At 33.7% G+C, this 15519-nt stretch overlaps 1 protein-coding gene across 9 annotated transcripts in view; it reads left to right on the top strand.

The window, feature by feature from the left end:
• The window catches only part of KIAA1109 (KIAA1109 ortholog), a 196427-nt gene that overhangs the window by 86398 nt on the left and 94510 nt on the right, over positions 1 to 15519 (top strand). For all 9 annotated transcript variants that reach the window (XM_032858342.1, XM_032858352.1, XM_032858359.1 and 6 more), the window contains exons 29-37: positions 2225 to 2483; positions 3560 to 4397; positions 6939 to 7009; positions 8811 to 8984; positions 9299 to 9419; positions 10766 to 10912; positions 11309 to 11436; positions 11746 to 11945; positions 14701 to 14898. In XM_032858342.1, coding sequence (XP_032714233.1) covers positions 2225 to 2483; positions 3560 to 4397; positions 6939 to 7009; positions 8811 to 8984; positions 9299 to 9419; positions 10766 to 10912; positions 11309 to 11436; positions 11746 to 11945; positions 14701 to 14898 — 2136 coding nt within the window. The remainder of the gene's footprint in view (positions 1 to 2224; positions 2484 to 3559; positions 4398 to 6938; positions 7010 to 8810; positions 8985 to 9298; positions 9420 to 10765; positions 10913 to 11308; positions 11437 to 11745; positions 11946 to 14700; positions 14899 to 15519) is intronic.

The raw sequence follows: 15519 nt of genomic DNA, 5'->3' as shown, positions 1-15519 counted from the left end.
CAGGATATTCTTAGTATCACTAAAACTGATCATGTCAAAAAGAGAAATGTGGCCTTTCCTTAGACTCTGTAGGATAACTTTGCAGATACACAGGTGTGTTGTAAGCAGTAAATGGTGGCTTTAAGTGTACTAGATTTAGATTTATCTAGTATCTTACCTCTGAAGACTTCAGAAGTGAATTTTCCTTTGGGTTTTTTAGTTGTATGTTCCTACAATTAAGTGCAGTATTTACTGCTTAAGTTGTCATGCTGTCAAGAAGTGAAATATGGAAAAGTCTTGCTATTTTACTAATATCAGCCTTTTCCCCTTGATTTATTCAAAAACATTTACAGCACTGCCTATTGTCAGTAGACCAAAAGGAGGGAAGAAGTAGTTTTGATTTTCCATGTATAAGGAGCTCTTACAAGAAAGAGCTGGAATATATATATCAAATTCTTGCTTTAATGATTTCTCACTAAATATTAATACATAAGTATATACATCTTATTTAAGATTATTTGACTTCAGCAGTTTTGCCTAGAATAAAAGCAGATTATCCTATAGAATCTGCAAACATCAAAAGTTCTTGACATTTAAAGGATAGGAAAGATGCTAAATAAAATTTATCATTTTTCTTAAAATATTACTTTCTTACATCTGATTAATATTTGCTTTTAAAGGTTTTCACAGACATTGTCTCATTTAATCTTCAAGTTACCGCATGAGTTCTATATTTTCCTTGCTTCTAGTGAAGAAAGTGAGGCTCATCACTGAGATGGAGTTGCACAAAATCAGATGGCTGAGCAGAAACTAGAATCAGGGCCATCAAAGCCACTTCAGTGTTCTTTCTACCGCACTATAGCTGGCACTAATTATGAACACTGCTTGATATTCTGATCTGCAGATCAAAGTTTAACCATCACAAAGGGAGGAAAGAAAATCTACAGGGAAGTTACAGATGGTATAAAAAAGGAAAGAGAGCAAATTCCCTAACTGAACAAAAGCAAAGCTCATTGTAATTCTTATAATGTATAATAGTGATTATATCACCAATTGATTCTTTCAGGACTGAGCTCTAATTCACAAATCATTATGAGTTTGGTATAGAATTAACCCCTGTGTAAGTATCTGACTTCTGATTGTTGAGGTTTCTAGGAGCCAAGTATAGATACGCAGTGTTAGAATAGAATCGAGGAGGGCTTATGGTAGAATGCAGGAGTTCCTTGGAAGGTGAGTGACCACTAGTTTCCTGTCATCTAGAAAGAGAATGAAACCCATTTTTCTTTTGATATTTATTGTTCTGATTTTTCCATTTGTGGTAGTAGAAGCTAATAATTCTACTTATATTGTAAGTTCTTAAGTCTTCTTACCCCTTAAATTCCATCTAGAACTGCATTCTTCTGGAAGAGGTGTTTTTTCCTACTAACAGCTTCCTCTTTTCTTGGGTAATACAGGAATGGCTGGAGGAGAATAGAAACTGGGCAGGAGTTGTTTTTTGTTTTTTGTTTTGTTTTGTTTGTTTTTTAATCTAAGCAATTTAGTAGGACTCTCCTTTCATTCCTTCCACCCCCAATTTACATAACATGTCACAGGGCTCTTATAAAAGGCTGAGGAAATGTTCCATATTAAAGAACACATGATAGCTGAATGCACTAATATATGATCCTAGGTTAATCTTGTACTGGAAGGGGCAGAGGTGCTTTCAAGGACATTATTGGGTCAATTGAAAAAATTGGAGAGCACATGGTAGATTAGATAACAGTATTGTATAAATACTAAATTTCCAAGTTGATAATTATATAGAGATTATATATGTATATATTATTCTTTAGACATAAACACTTAACTATCTAGGGTAAAATGTCACTATGTCTACAAATTACTCTCAATTCAAAAAGTTTTATGTGTATATGATACATATTAGAGCAGATGTGGCAAAATGTTTAAAATAGGTAATTCTGAGTAAAAGATATTTGGTGGCTTTGTATTATTCTTTAAAGTTTTCTGTAAGTATGAAAATTTTCAAATAAAGTTTTAAAAAATTCACTGTCTATGGACTCTGGATCCATACTTACTATAATATCTTTCTATAGTGTTTAGCATATTGCTGTGTGAAATTGGATATTTGTGCTTTTAAAAAACTGATTATATTTATAAAAATAGGGAATTGGATTAAGTGCTCTTATTTTCATAAATTGTTTTTGAAATTATTATGTTCATGTAACCTACTTTTTTGTTTATTCAGGTAATGTGAATGGCATGAAGAGGAAAGAATGGGAAAACAAATCAGTGGGAATAGAAGTAGAAAGAAAAACTCAGCACCTTAGTCTTCAAGTACCATTACGATCTCATAGTTCATCCTCTTCCTCAGAGGAGAATAGTAGTTCTAGTGCTGCACAGCCTTTATTGGCTGGAGAAAAGGAAAGTCCCTCTTCTGTTGCTGATGACCATTTGGTTCAAAAAGAATTCTTGCATAATGCAAAAAGAGATGATGGCCATGTAAGGTCAGTATTCAATTATATTCAGAAACTAGATTAGATTAGAAATTATAATAAGATTGTAGTTACTTAAAATTTTGGTAAGAAAAACTTTTTTTCCTCTCAACTCACCTACTATAGAAAATTCTTTTCTCCTCCTGAACATATTTTTAAATGTTCATTTGCTTTTGTCTTGCTAATTACAAAATTTATATATATAGATAGATAGATAGATAGACATATCTCATTCCAGAAATAGGAAAATATAGAAAAATGTAATGAAAATAAATATTTGTCATCCTCCAGATAAAAAATTTTAGATTTTCCTCCAGCTTCCTTTGCTGCTCCTTCTTATTCCCTATTTCCATGTCTTCCATTTCTTCTTTTCTTCCTCTTTCAGCTGGCCATTTGTTAGATGTTCTGGATGCTTAGGGCTCTGTTCTGTACCTTTATCTCCACTCATTCTATATTGTTTCCCTAGATCGTTTCAGTGATGATTTGGCTTCAGTTATGATCTGTAGCCAACATCTTCTAAATCTAAAACTCTAGCCAAAACTTTTGTGCCTCTAGGCCCAGCTACCTTTTTGATATTTCTATTTGTATGTTTCATGGAGACCTCAAACTCAGCCTATAAAAAATGACCTTGTACCTGTCATGCTCAACTTATTCTGCCTCAGTAAATGGCACTAGCACCAGTTTCTAAAGGTGATGATAGTGGGGCTATCTCTAGCTCTTTCCTCTCCTTCAGTCCCTCTCATTTATTCAAAGGGGCCCCTGATATATTGTGTTAGACAAACTTTTAAAGGATGTTAAAAAAAAAAAGGTATAAATGCATTAGTGTCCACAAATCATGGATAGAAGATTATACTTTGGGTTTAAATTTTTATTATGTTGTAAACCGCCTCAATTTATTTGGAACTACATGAGGTATGAACACTTATTGTGCTGTTTTGCTACTTTGTATAGATAATTCATTGTAAAATTTTAGATTTTCCTTTATTTGCAAAATAAATGATTAAAATCACTATAAAGATTTTATAAGAACTTCTATTGATACTTATACGATGTACAGTAAATGGTAATAGCTTTGCTTTCCATTTTAGCATTCCTACAGAAATTCCAGGAAACAGCCCCGTGTCTCCCAATACTCAGGAAAAGTCAGTAGGTCAATCTCCTTTGAGATCTCCCTTGAAACGACAAGCTTCTGTATGTTCCACTCGACTTGGGAGTACCAAGAGCCTTACTGCTGCTTTTTATGGGGAGAAGCAGCCTGTTGCAGTTGGAGTCCAGTTTAGTAGTGATGTCTCCCGAAGTGATGAGAATGTATTAGACTCACCAAAGCAGAGAAGAAGTTTTGGTTCATTTCCATACACACCATCGGCAGACTCCAATTCATTTCATCAATATCGGTCAATGGATTCCAGCATGTCAATGGCTGATAGCGAAGCCTACTTTTCTGCAGCCGAGGAATTTGAGCCCATTAGCAGTGATGAAGGCCCTGGAACTTATCCAGGTAGAAAAAAGAAGAAAAAGCAAACACAGCAGATTGACTACAGTAGGGGTTCCATATATCACAGTGTAGAGGGACCACTTACTGGCCATGGAGAGACCATTCAGGATCCCCGAACTATGCCATTCAAAACTCATCCTTCCCAGGCTTCATTTGTTTCTGCATTAGGTGGAGAAGATGATGTTATAGAACATCCATATGTTGTAGAGGTTGAGAAAACAGTAGAGAGTGAACAGATTACTTCTCAACAACCTGTGATGAATTGTTATCAGACTTATCTTACTCAGTTCCAGGTAATTAATTGGTCAGTGAAGCACCCTACTAACAAAAGAACCTCTAAGTCCTCATTGCATCGTCCCCTTGATCTGGATACTCCAACCAGTGAAGAAAGCTCATCGTCATTTGAACAGCTTTCTGTTCCAACTTTTAAGGTATAAACTAAATCATTAGTTTCCACTGATAGGTTTACTTAGATAAATCAATTTTTAAGATGTTTCTAAAATTTTTTTCTCAGTCATTGTAACTACCTTATTGAAAGAAAGAATTTCTGAAGTCATGGCTTCATGTGTGACAATAAATCTCAGGGTTATTGATGAGTATTATAAACTTAAACATCTCAAATTGAGGAGTAGTTTCAGACTTGTCACAATGTTAATCAGTTAATATATAGTCTCTGTCTACATTATGTTCTAAGATTAAGATCAAGTCTCTGAATTCAAATTTCTGTGTGTCTTAAAAATAAAATTTTGAAATTGTTTTTAATAGCTGGTGTTCTTTTTATTTAATCTGTAACTGCTACTGTGCAAATCCAATTCCATGCACTTGACATTTGACATTTTGTATTTTAGCAGGAATTGGTTATTGTCTGTTTCTGTAATGAATTATGTAGTGGCTTTTTAAAGGAAAATTGAAAATACATTAACAAACTAGTGATAATAGACAATATGAAAACTTTTTATGAAATTATACATTTATAAGAGAATTTTTTATGATTTTAAAGAACAAAATTAAGCAGAGAAAATCTTACAGAACTGAATAACTGTGTAGGAATCTTATGTGGTATATACTTACATAGTTAATTTACATATTCTTAATTCAGTATTTATTATGAACTGCTGTGTGCCAAGCATTTGATATGCAGTGATGAGGAAAATGGGCATAGGACTTACAGTTTAGGTGTGGGAGACAGACAGTTAATAGATAAAACAGGTAAGTATATGATTACAAGTTGAGAAGAGTCTTATGAAGATAATCCAAAAATGCTAGAATAGAGAATAATGGGGGGGTGGAACTACCTATATTGTATTGACATGAAAGGTCTAACTGAGGAGGTAATATTTAAACTGAAACTTAACGTATGAGAAGGAACTGATGATGGGAAGACCTAGGCACAGGCAGGAACCTTGCTAAAATTCTCAAGTGGGAGAGAAGTCAGTACACATAAGTAAGTTAGCAGGGAGACTGCTCATTTTGAGGCTAGAGACCTAAACAAGGGACAGATCATTAAGAACTTATAGACCATGGTATCAGTTCTCATAATTTCATTGAAATTTCATTAGGAAACCTGTGAGAGCTTTAAGGAAATGTGCTTTCATGTACTTTGGATACTGAATAGAAGAATTGAACTGTCATGAAGTGGGAAGGGTGGGGTGATCACTTAGGAAGCTTGTTGGCAGCAGTCTGTGTAAGAGGTGATAGGACTAGACTTAAGTACTGCTGGAAATGTGATAGATGGAGTTGGAAAAATATATATATATGCATTTGAGCAATATGTGTTGAAGAAAGAAGAAACATTAGTGACAGTTACAAAGTTTTGTGTGTGTGTGTATTTTTTAAGATTTTGTTTATTTGAGATAGAGGCAGAAAGAGCATGAGCAGGGGTTGCAGAGAGGGACAGGCAGACTCCCTGCTGACAGGTAGCTATCTCAGAGCTCCATGCTAGGACCCTGAGATCATGACCTGAGCCAAAGGCAGACTCTTAACAAACTGAGCCACCCAGTACTCCCAAAGTTTTGGTTTTAAGGTTGTGCCTCTTGCCCAATATAAATTGCCCATTAAGATTTCAAAACGTTCTCTTTATTCCATGTGAAAGTATGTAGGTATATGAATTTTCCAGTATAAAACTCAATGGTACTTCCAAAACAGAATTGTACCTAAGAAGTTAGAATTATTTTAGTGTTTTCAGTAAATCTTTCTAGTTGGATTAGGCAATCAAATCTCTGAAATAAATAAGTCAGGGAAGGAGTTCATATCTTTAGATAAATCAAAATAGAATATAGGTCGTAAGAAAGTTATTTTTCTCTATTAAATATGAATAACTGTCTAACATATAAAAGGATTCAGTTTGGTTTGAATAATCAAATGTATTATTTTATTTGTTTTCTTTTATGGACATACAATATGTTAGTTTTTCCTATAATTTAATGTTTCTCTGGGAGTCTTCCCTACTTAAAAATTGATTATGCCAGGAGAACATTCTAAAATTAGTTTAAGAAAAGCTCAGTTTGCTAAGGACTTCAGGAGGAAAAACATTTGAAGCACTTACTTTTGAGCTTTAGTTGTATAGTCTTTTACCCTCATTGTCAACCCTACCCTGTCATTTATCTGAATAGTCAGAAAATGAAATTGCCAATTCATATTTTATATGATATTTCTCAATTTGTCTGTTAAGTATTTTTTTTAAGATTTGTTTATTAGAGAGAGGGAGAGAGAGAATGAGCAGGTGGAGGGTAGAGAGAGAGGGAGAGAGAATCCTTACACGTGGCTCAGTGTCAGGATCTTGAGATCATGACTTGAGCTGAAACCCACTGAGCCACCCAGGTGCTTCTTTATGTTAAGTATTTTTGTTGTACATATCAGAGTCATATTAACAAGGTAATTTGGATATTCACAAATGCCAGTTGATAGCATAAAATTAGAGAACAAATAACATTAAGATTCTAGACTGTAAGTAATATTTTATATTATTTTAGGTTATCAAACAGGGGCTCACAGCTAATTCTTTACTAGACAGAGGAATGCAACTTTCAGGATCAACTTCAAAGTAAGTAGAAGTTACATACTTTTGAAGTTTAAAGTCAGTCTTTATATTATTAGATACGTAGAGTTTATTCCGAGAAATAGCCATTCTTTACTTGGCTATAAACTTTATTATTTATTTATGTTAAATTTTTCTCTTTTAATTTAATTCTTTGACCCATGTTTATTTAGAAATGCAATGCTTAATTTCCACATACTTGAGAATTTTAAAAGATATCCTTTTGTTTTTAATTTCTAATTTCATTTTGTAATCACATAGTATGGTCTTTGTGATTTTGATCTTTACATTTGTTGAGACTTGTGTTGTACCCCAGCTTGTCGTCTGTATTGGTAAGTGTTCCACAAACAATAGAAAGGAAAGTGTTTTCTGCAGTTATTGGATGGAGTAGTGTTCTATACATGGCAGAGTTGGTGGATGGTGTTATCAAATCTTATATAAGCTTACTGGTTTGTTCACCATTTTTATCAGTTTCTGGGAAAGTAAAGTTTAATTAAAGTTGTTAATTTATTTCTGCCTTCAGTTCTATCAGTTTTTTAAAAAATTTTTAAAGATTTTTTTTTATTTATTCATTAGAGAGAGAGAGCATGATTGCGGGAAGGGTCAAGAGGGAGAGCGGGAAGCAGACTCAACCATTGAGCAGGGAGCCCAATGTGGGGCTTGATCCTGGGGCCCCAGAATCAGGGACCTGAGCTGAAGGCAGTCAGTTAACCAACGGAGCCATCCAGGCACCCCTATCAGTTTTTTCTTAAATGTATTTTGAAGCTCTTAGTAGTTTTTACACACTGATATGTCTGCTTATATCATTTTATCATTACCTAAATTTCCTCTTTAGCCCATATAATAATTCTTTTAAGTCCATTTTGATATTAATCCAGCCACCTCAGCTTTCTCAGGCTGAGTGATACATATGTATTCATGGAGTATCTTTTTCCATTATTACTATTTTTTTTTAACTTTCAACCTGCCTATTGTATTTACACTTTAAGTGTATTTTCTTATAAACAGTAAATAGTTGGCCTTGCATTTCATTTTATTTCATCATTTTTACAGCTTCTCATTTTTATTTATTCATTCTTATAAGTAACATTTCATTGGCCATCATATGGAGGAATTGTCCAGGGCCTTGGAAAAATGAAAGAAAAATAAGATTAGTTCTGGAAAATTTATTTTTTAGATTTTATTTGTTTATTTGACAGAGAGAGTGGGGAAGCACACAAGTGGGGGAAGGGAGTTGGCAGTCAGAGGGAGAAGGATAGGGAGAAGCAGGCTCCCCACTGAGCAGGAAGCCTGAAGTAGGGCTCAATCCCAGAACCCTGGGATCATGACCTGAGCCGAAGGCAGACACTTAAACCACTGAGCCACCCAGACACCCTGGAATATTTTTTAAAAATGAATTAATTACCGTAAATAATTCAACTCTGTTGTCTGTCATGGCTTTGCCAACATTTATTAGCAGCCACTAGCATTTCTGTTGGACCTAATGTGCAAGCCATAACTTGGCATATCGAAATTGGGAACTAGTAAGAATTCGGTATTGTAATTTTCATAATTTGGAAAAGCCCCATCAAGTAAATATATCGACCTTTTTCTTCTTACTTGATGTATTAACCATCTTTGATCAGTTTGCATATTTGCATCTCACCTATCTCTGCCAGGCATTTGGGACATAAGCATCTAGTCTGATTCCATGAAAATTTTAGTTGAAATGAATGTGTATTTGAGTGATTATTCATCTTAAGGAAGCTCTAACTTCTGTTCTTTTTCATGGTCTTTTTAATACATATTTTGTTATTAAATTGTATAGTACACCATACACTCCTCTGGAAAAGAAAACGGTTGATAACACAGATGATGAAACATTGACAGAAGAGTGGACCCTGGATCAGCCAGTCTCTCAGACCAGGACCACAGCCATAGTTGAAGTGAAAGGGACTGTTGATATTGTTCTGACTCCCCTGGTAGCCGAAGCTTTAGACAGGTATTAATTTTGTTGGAGAACATAATTTTTAAGTAATGTTTTATAAAATGATTAAGTATTTGTGATATAATTATCATATGTGATACATATTCATGAAGAAAAATATTGTTGATGGCTGTTTTGGTTGCACAAAGATGATAATAGGTTTAAAAATAATAGATTTCTCTGTCCTGCAAGGAGCTTATAATCTACTGAGGGAGACAAAACTACCATGAATGGACTCTAGAATGGAACATAACAGAACAGTTTAGATAAACTAGGCCATAGTATTAAGTGATATTTAGGTTTTTCCTGTACTATTTTTCTTCCCTCAGATACATTGAAGCAATGGTTCATTGTGCTAGTACCCGCCATCCAGCTGCAATTGTAGATGATCTCCATGTCAAAGTCCTCAGGGAAGCTGTCCAAAATAGCAAGACGACCTTCTCAGAAAATGTAAGAACTTTTTATTCAATGAGTTTAGCAAGTTGAGTACTCTTCATGTATATATGATATCTGAACTTGAAAAAAAAATGGAATATATTAAAATTTTATTAGCCATTTAAACTGGAATACATGGACACTTCTAAATAGTCATTATATGTTTGTTATTGGCTCCTTAAGAGATAATGTATATAACTATACTGTGGATTAAATAGCAATAAAATATTTATTAAATTTGTAGCTTTATTTTTTTTCTTTTATTTTGGAAGTAGCTCAATTAATTGTAAGCCTTTCCGAAAGAACTTCGGTCCTAAGTGAATGAGCATTCTTCAGATCGGTACATTCAGTTTCTAAGACAGCAAAGCTGCATATAATTTGGCTTTTCTCTGTGATTAGATCATTTGTATCTTATTATTTTTGAGATTATTTTATCATGGTACCATGAGAGACTATGGACTCCAGGAATCAAGCTGAGGGTTTTAGGAAGGTAGGAGGTGGGGAGATGGGTGAGCCCAGTGATGAGTATTAAGGAAGGCACAGATTGCATGGAGCACGGATTGTTATATGCAAACAATGAATCTTGGAACACTACATCAAAAACTAATGATGTACTGTGTAGTACTAATGATGTGCTGTACTAACATAACATAATAAAAAGATTATTAAAAAATGGGTATGATTTTAGGTTGGAAAATAAAGTAGCAGGCAAAACAGATGCCCACTAAAACAGAAAAAAAAAATATTTTTGAGATTATTTTTGGTTACCTCAGTGACTCAAGTCATCATCTCCTGTATGTGATAGTCTACTTATGCAATAGTTCTAGCTATGGAGCCAGTTTCTTAGCAGTCAATCCTGATGCTCTTCTGGTGATTCTCCATCTGACTTTCAAATTTATCTGGGTCATATTTGGGCAAGAGACCAGAGGTAAGGTAAAGTAAGGCTGATTATTTTTAATGATCCAACTGTTCAAAACATTGGCATTTCCTAGGGTAGAGGAGTATACATCAAAGAAGTTTGAAAATGTTCCCAGTCAACAAGGAGCCAATTATCAAATCCAAAATATACTATCAAATAAATACATTTTAGTGATTCTAAAATAATACTTATTGCCATTTTTTTTCTGTTTCTCTGTAGATTGGTTTCACTTTATTTTATATAACTTCTCTCAGCCCTGAAGCTGCCAGTATTTTTCCTAGCTATTTGAAGTTTGGACTTTAAGAGTATGGGTGCTAACTGGGATGGCAGCTGGCACATAGATAAGCATAAGGGAGCACAGTGAATAAGCAAGTTGCTATTGTGAACGTTGTGGAAATTATGAAAGTTCTATGAAATAACAATTCTACGTTAATCTCTTTAGCTATCTTCCAAACAAGATGTTAGAGGAACAAAAACTGAACATGCTACCATAGGAACGACTAATCAAGGACAAGCACAGACAAATCTTGTAATGAAGCAAGATAATGTAACAATTAAAGGTCTTCAGGCTAATGTTAGCATACCAAAGGTAACCATTTAATATTTAAAAAAATTTTCCTGGAAGAGGAGAACATTTTGCTGGTTTTTATCCTCTGAATTTACTAAACTGAATGGCGGTAGAATAGATTATAGTATCAAAAATACGTATCTTATTCCTTTGATGAACTAATATAAAAATTAATAATACAAGTAGTTTACGTAAATGGAATATTGGGTGGTATTTATTAAAATATTCCATATCCATCTAGTAACAATTGAATTATGATTACTTCATGAATCTGTGTTTATAAGCTTTATCTTCATTACTCTCAGACACATAGATAGACCATTCCTAACAGTAGTTTTTCATTTTCCTGGATATCTTATGTTGAAGTGATAATATTTCACTTTGTATCTCTGAAATTTATGACATTTTGTGTGTTAGGTAAACTTATGTTTGTTACAAGCCTCAGTGGAAGAATCTCCAAGTTCGGCTCCTAGTAAAAGTGTGACTCATGTTTCTCTAGTAGCACTGTGTTTTGACAGAATTGCTACCCAAGTTCGTATGAACAGGTGAGAAAGATTGTATTGAGCCATAATTTTCTTGTTGGTTGTAAAAGTAAGCCATAACCATTTAAATACATTTCTGAAAATTCTGATGTTTAAACTCAAAATTGGTATTGGAATTTCAGGTATTACTATAGATAACAAAAGTTATTTTTAAGTTTTTACTCATACTGTTTTTCAGTAAACACTGAAAAATTTATTAATAATGGCTTAATTACAACAGTGCAGTTTTTTAAAATAACTGCTTATTAAATGTTTTTACTGAACTATATTATTTAAATGTTAACCATCATACTTTTTTATATTTTTATTAAGAGGTGTAGTTGAAGAGACTTCAAATAATACAGAACCTGGTAGAACATCAAATTTTGATAGGTATGTCCATGCCACTAAGATGCAGCCTCAGTCATCTGGATCTCTCAGATCAAATGCCGGAGCAGAGAAAGGCAAAGAAATTGCAGCCAAGTTAAATATTCATCGAGTTCATGGGCAACTTAGAGGTCTTGATACAACAGGTAGGATCTACAACAAATATTTTTTCTTTGACATGTAAAAATGTAAGAGGATAATGCAAAAGGAAACATGATTTTTTTTCAAATATTGCTACAATTTGAGTATTTTTATAGAAAGGTATTTCTGCATATATTAAGCACATGGTATTTAGCTGTTTATTTACCATGTTCTATGAGAATGAAAGGTAAACTTTGGTAGGAAAGTAAGTGGTATGGTCCCAATTAGGAACTGCTTGTATCTCTTGTTTTCTTCATGGTATCTGCTTGCTCATTAAAGAAGAGAGAGTATGAATCTTTATTGTCTTTCTTACTTTTTAAAATCATTCTGTTGGCACAACTTCATTAAAAAGAATTAATTGCAGTATCAAAAGCAGATAGTCAAGTTTGTAAAATACAGTAACAATTAGAATGATAGATCCGGCTATGCCTCTTAAATAAAGTCCCTGGTGAGATGAAAAAGAAAACCAGAGATGTCACATATCCTTTTAATATTTTTGACGTAATTCAGTGCATTTGGAAGCTTAAATCGTCTCAGACAGTCGGAGATTCAATCTAGAAAACATTGAGTTAGTTAGTCTTTTAGAGACGATTGCTATGCTAAAATCTTCATGTGGGACAGATGACTAATCCTGAATGTACAAATGATTACCTTGACTTTGCTCATTGTATTCTATAGGCTCTGAAGTTTCCATCATTCTTGTCTGTATTCTGGGTCTGTATAACTGTTGTGGCTTTCTCAGATCTTCTTTCAGTATCCTTGTGTTTGAGAGCAAACTATTTGACTGAGGATTCCAAATAAAGAGACTTTTCTTGGCTACCTGAGATCTATCATCCTAAAGCTGGTGCAAAATACAGTGGCTGGAATATAAAAAGACTTTTATCAGCTCTGTAATTTACACTGGTAACCAGTTTGCAATTGCACAAGAGTGCAAGAAGTAACTAAATAGAATTTTGAAAGGTACACTGAACATTGTATAAAAATGCAAGGAAAAATGTAGTTGTCTTTGCTTACATGTTCAGAAGATATTTGTGAACGGATTCTCAATAATCTAATGACATTTGTTACCTATAGGGAGAGGAAGTATGTCCTTGGGTGTGTGTCAGAGGCTTTTCATTGTATACCCTTTCACTCGTTTTGTATCTTTGATCTGTGCAAGTGTATTACTTAATCAAAAAATTTAAATAAAATTTAACTTTAATCCTCACCTTATTTCATAATAAGAATAAGTTCATGGAATTAAAGGCAGATATAAAAAATAAATAATGAGAAAAGCATAGAAAAATTTAACTGAACATTTACTCTCTGATCAGAAAGTTTTTCTAACCATAAATGTGAAATATAGTATTTTCATATGATCGAGTGTTATGTAGCTTAAAATAATATCTTTGAAGAATTTTTAATGCCATTAGGAAATTATCTTGGTTTACTGTTACTTGAAATATCAGAATCAAGGCTGGTTTGTTTATAAAATAATCTCTAAAAAGCTAGAAGGAAATTTAATTTGATTGTAAACAAGTTATCTCTGGGCGCTAAATTTACATTTTTTTCATCTTTTTTTTTTTTTTTTTTGCTTTTCTGTATTTATTAGCAGTAATCAGAGAAAGAAATGAAAAAAAGTAAATGAAACACAAGGCTTTGCCAGACATGCAGGATGTTAGTTTCCATATCACATATTGTAAGTGGTGGAATTATGGCAATGTCTTTTATGAATTATAATTACATAAAATGTTTTAGCATAAAGCAGTCCTTTAGTAAAAGCTATAATTTCCCTATTTTCTAATTTTTTTTGTAGCTGGGTAATTAATTAGAATGATTTTTTATTTTGTAAGATGATGAGAAAGTACTTAAAAATAATTTACCATGAAGCTGAATTATTCAGGAGCTTTTTTTACTTTAGATTTTTAGAGTACCCTATAATCTTTCAGAAATGAATTCATTCTGCCTCTGAGCAATTATTTCTTAAATATGGAATCTTCTTTACTCCCTTTTATTTCAGTGTGATTCTGGTGCTTTTTAAATTGTAGGACATTAGACATTATTTCAGAAGTTGATTAGTTCATTTATCTTTCTTTTTGACAGTATTAAGATACATTTTTAAGACAGACACTGTCCCCAATTTTTTTTTTTTTAATCTCCTCGGGGTCTCAAGCAGATTCAAACTGAATGAGACTATAGTCAGTTCTGCCCAAGAAGGACACAAATTTTGGAATCAGACCATCCCGGATTATGTTGTCTATGGGGGGCTGTTTTTCCCTAGAAAGTAGTTTCCTAGCAGCTTGAGTAGCCTGGAGCTGGCTTTCCAAATTGTTGCTGTTTATGCCTTTGACAATGTCATCAACAGACCAATTTACAGTGCCCTGGTTGTTGTGGTTCTCCTACAGTGGGGAGGTAGCATCATCGGGAAACAAGCTTACATTTCTTCTTTTCAGCATCTGGTCATTGTTCTTAGCTTTCCTCAGCTCCATATTCGATGCCACCTCATTTCTGTACTGTCTTTCCCCTTGTTCTTGAATCTGGTAAGGTGGGCAGCTGGTGAATTAGCATTCTCGTTGGTGGACATAGTTATGAGACAAAGGGAGAAAGCTACATGACCAGCTCAGGCTTCCACAGGAGGCAGTATGGGATGCGCAGGCTATGGGTCAGCTACCCTCAAAACGTCCACCATGGATCACCCCAAAGACGGTGTCTAAATGTTTTTTTTTAAAACAATGCAAACCTGTCTTTAAAGATGCTCATTTTGCTCTCTTTTGGTAATAGATATTGGTACCTGTGCCATCACTGCTATTCCTTTTGAGAAATCCAAAGTTTTATTTACTCTTGAAGAGTTGGATGAGTTTACTTTTGTGGATGAAACTGATCAGCAGGCTGTTCCAGATGTAACTCGAATAGGTCCCAGCCAAGAAAAATGGGGTTGGATAATGTTTGAATGTGGACTTGAAAATTTAACCATAAAAGGTAAGCATTTTTTTTTCCATTTCTGCTTAAGTGAGGGACAAATTGGTCCCACATTGCTAAAATGTTTTGAACAATTGTGACTTTGAATAACCCAAATCTGCATATTTAAGCATAAAGTTGGGACCTGGGATTATTTACCAGGATGGGTGTCCCATCCCAATTCTGTAAGTGAGCCTTTCCCTTCAGTGTGTGATTCAAATCTACAGAGCATGTAGACATACAAAACATTACTGCCTGAACAAAAATATCTGTGGTTCAGAAAAAAAAATTTTGAGTAAAATATAGAGCCACCCAGCTTTTGACAGTTTGCATCTTTGGAAACTGGATTTTTTTATTAGGAGAGTTTGGAAGGATGAAAATACTGTAAATCCTTTATTCAGTGACAGACTGACTTACAGTTATATAACTTACAGTTATATACAGTTTTTTTCTGCATTATTGAGTAATATATAAAGGAAGTCTGAGTTATAAGTTATATATAAACTTTTAGGTTTAGTCATATATATAATAGTAATCAAGTATGCCTACAGTTCTTTACCTGATAATCCAGCCTTACATGACCTTTATAGATAAGGGCAAAGTTTTGGTGAGAAAAAAAAGATCTTTATGAATTTTTAATTT

This window comes from Lontra canadensis, unplaced genomic scaffold, assembly GCF_010015895.1.
Source record: "Lontra canadensis isolate GAN:19392208 unplaced genomic scaffold, GSC_riverotter_1.0 scaffold1, whole genome shotgun sequence".
NCBI classification, from domain to species: domain Eukaryota; kingdom Metazoa; phylum Chordata; class Mammalia; order Carnivora; family Mustelidae; genus Lontra; species Lontra canadensis.
Note: the sequence above shows the minus strand (reverse complement) of the source record. Positions and strands in the feature narration are given on the sequence as shown.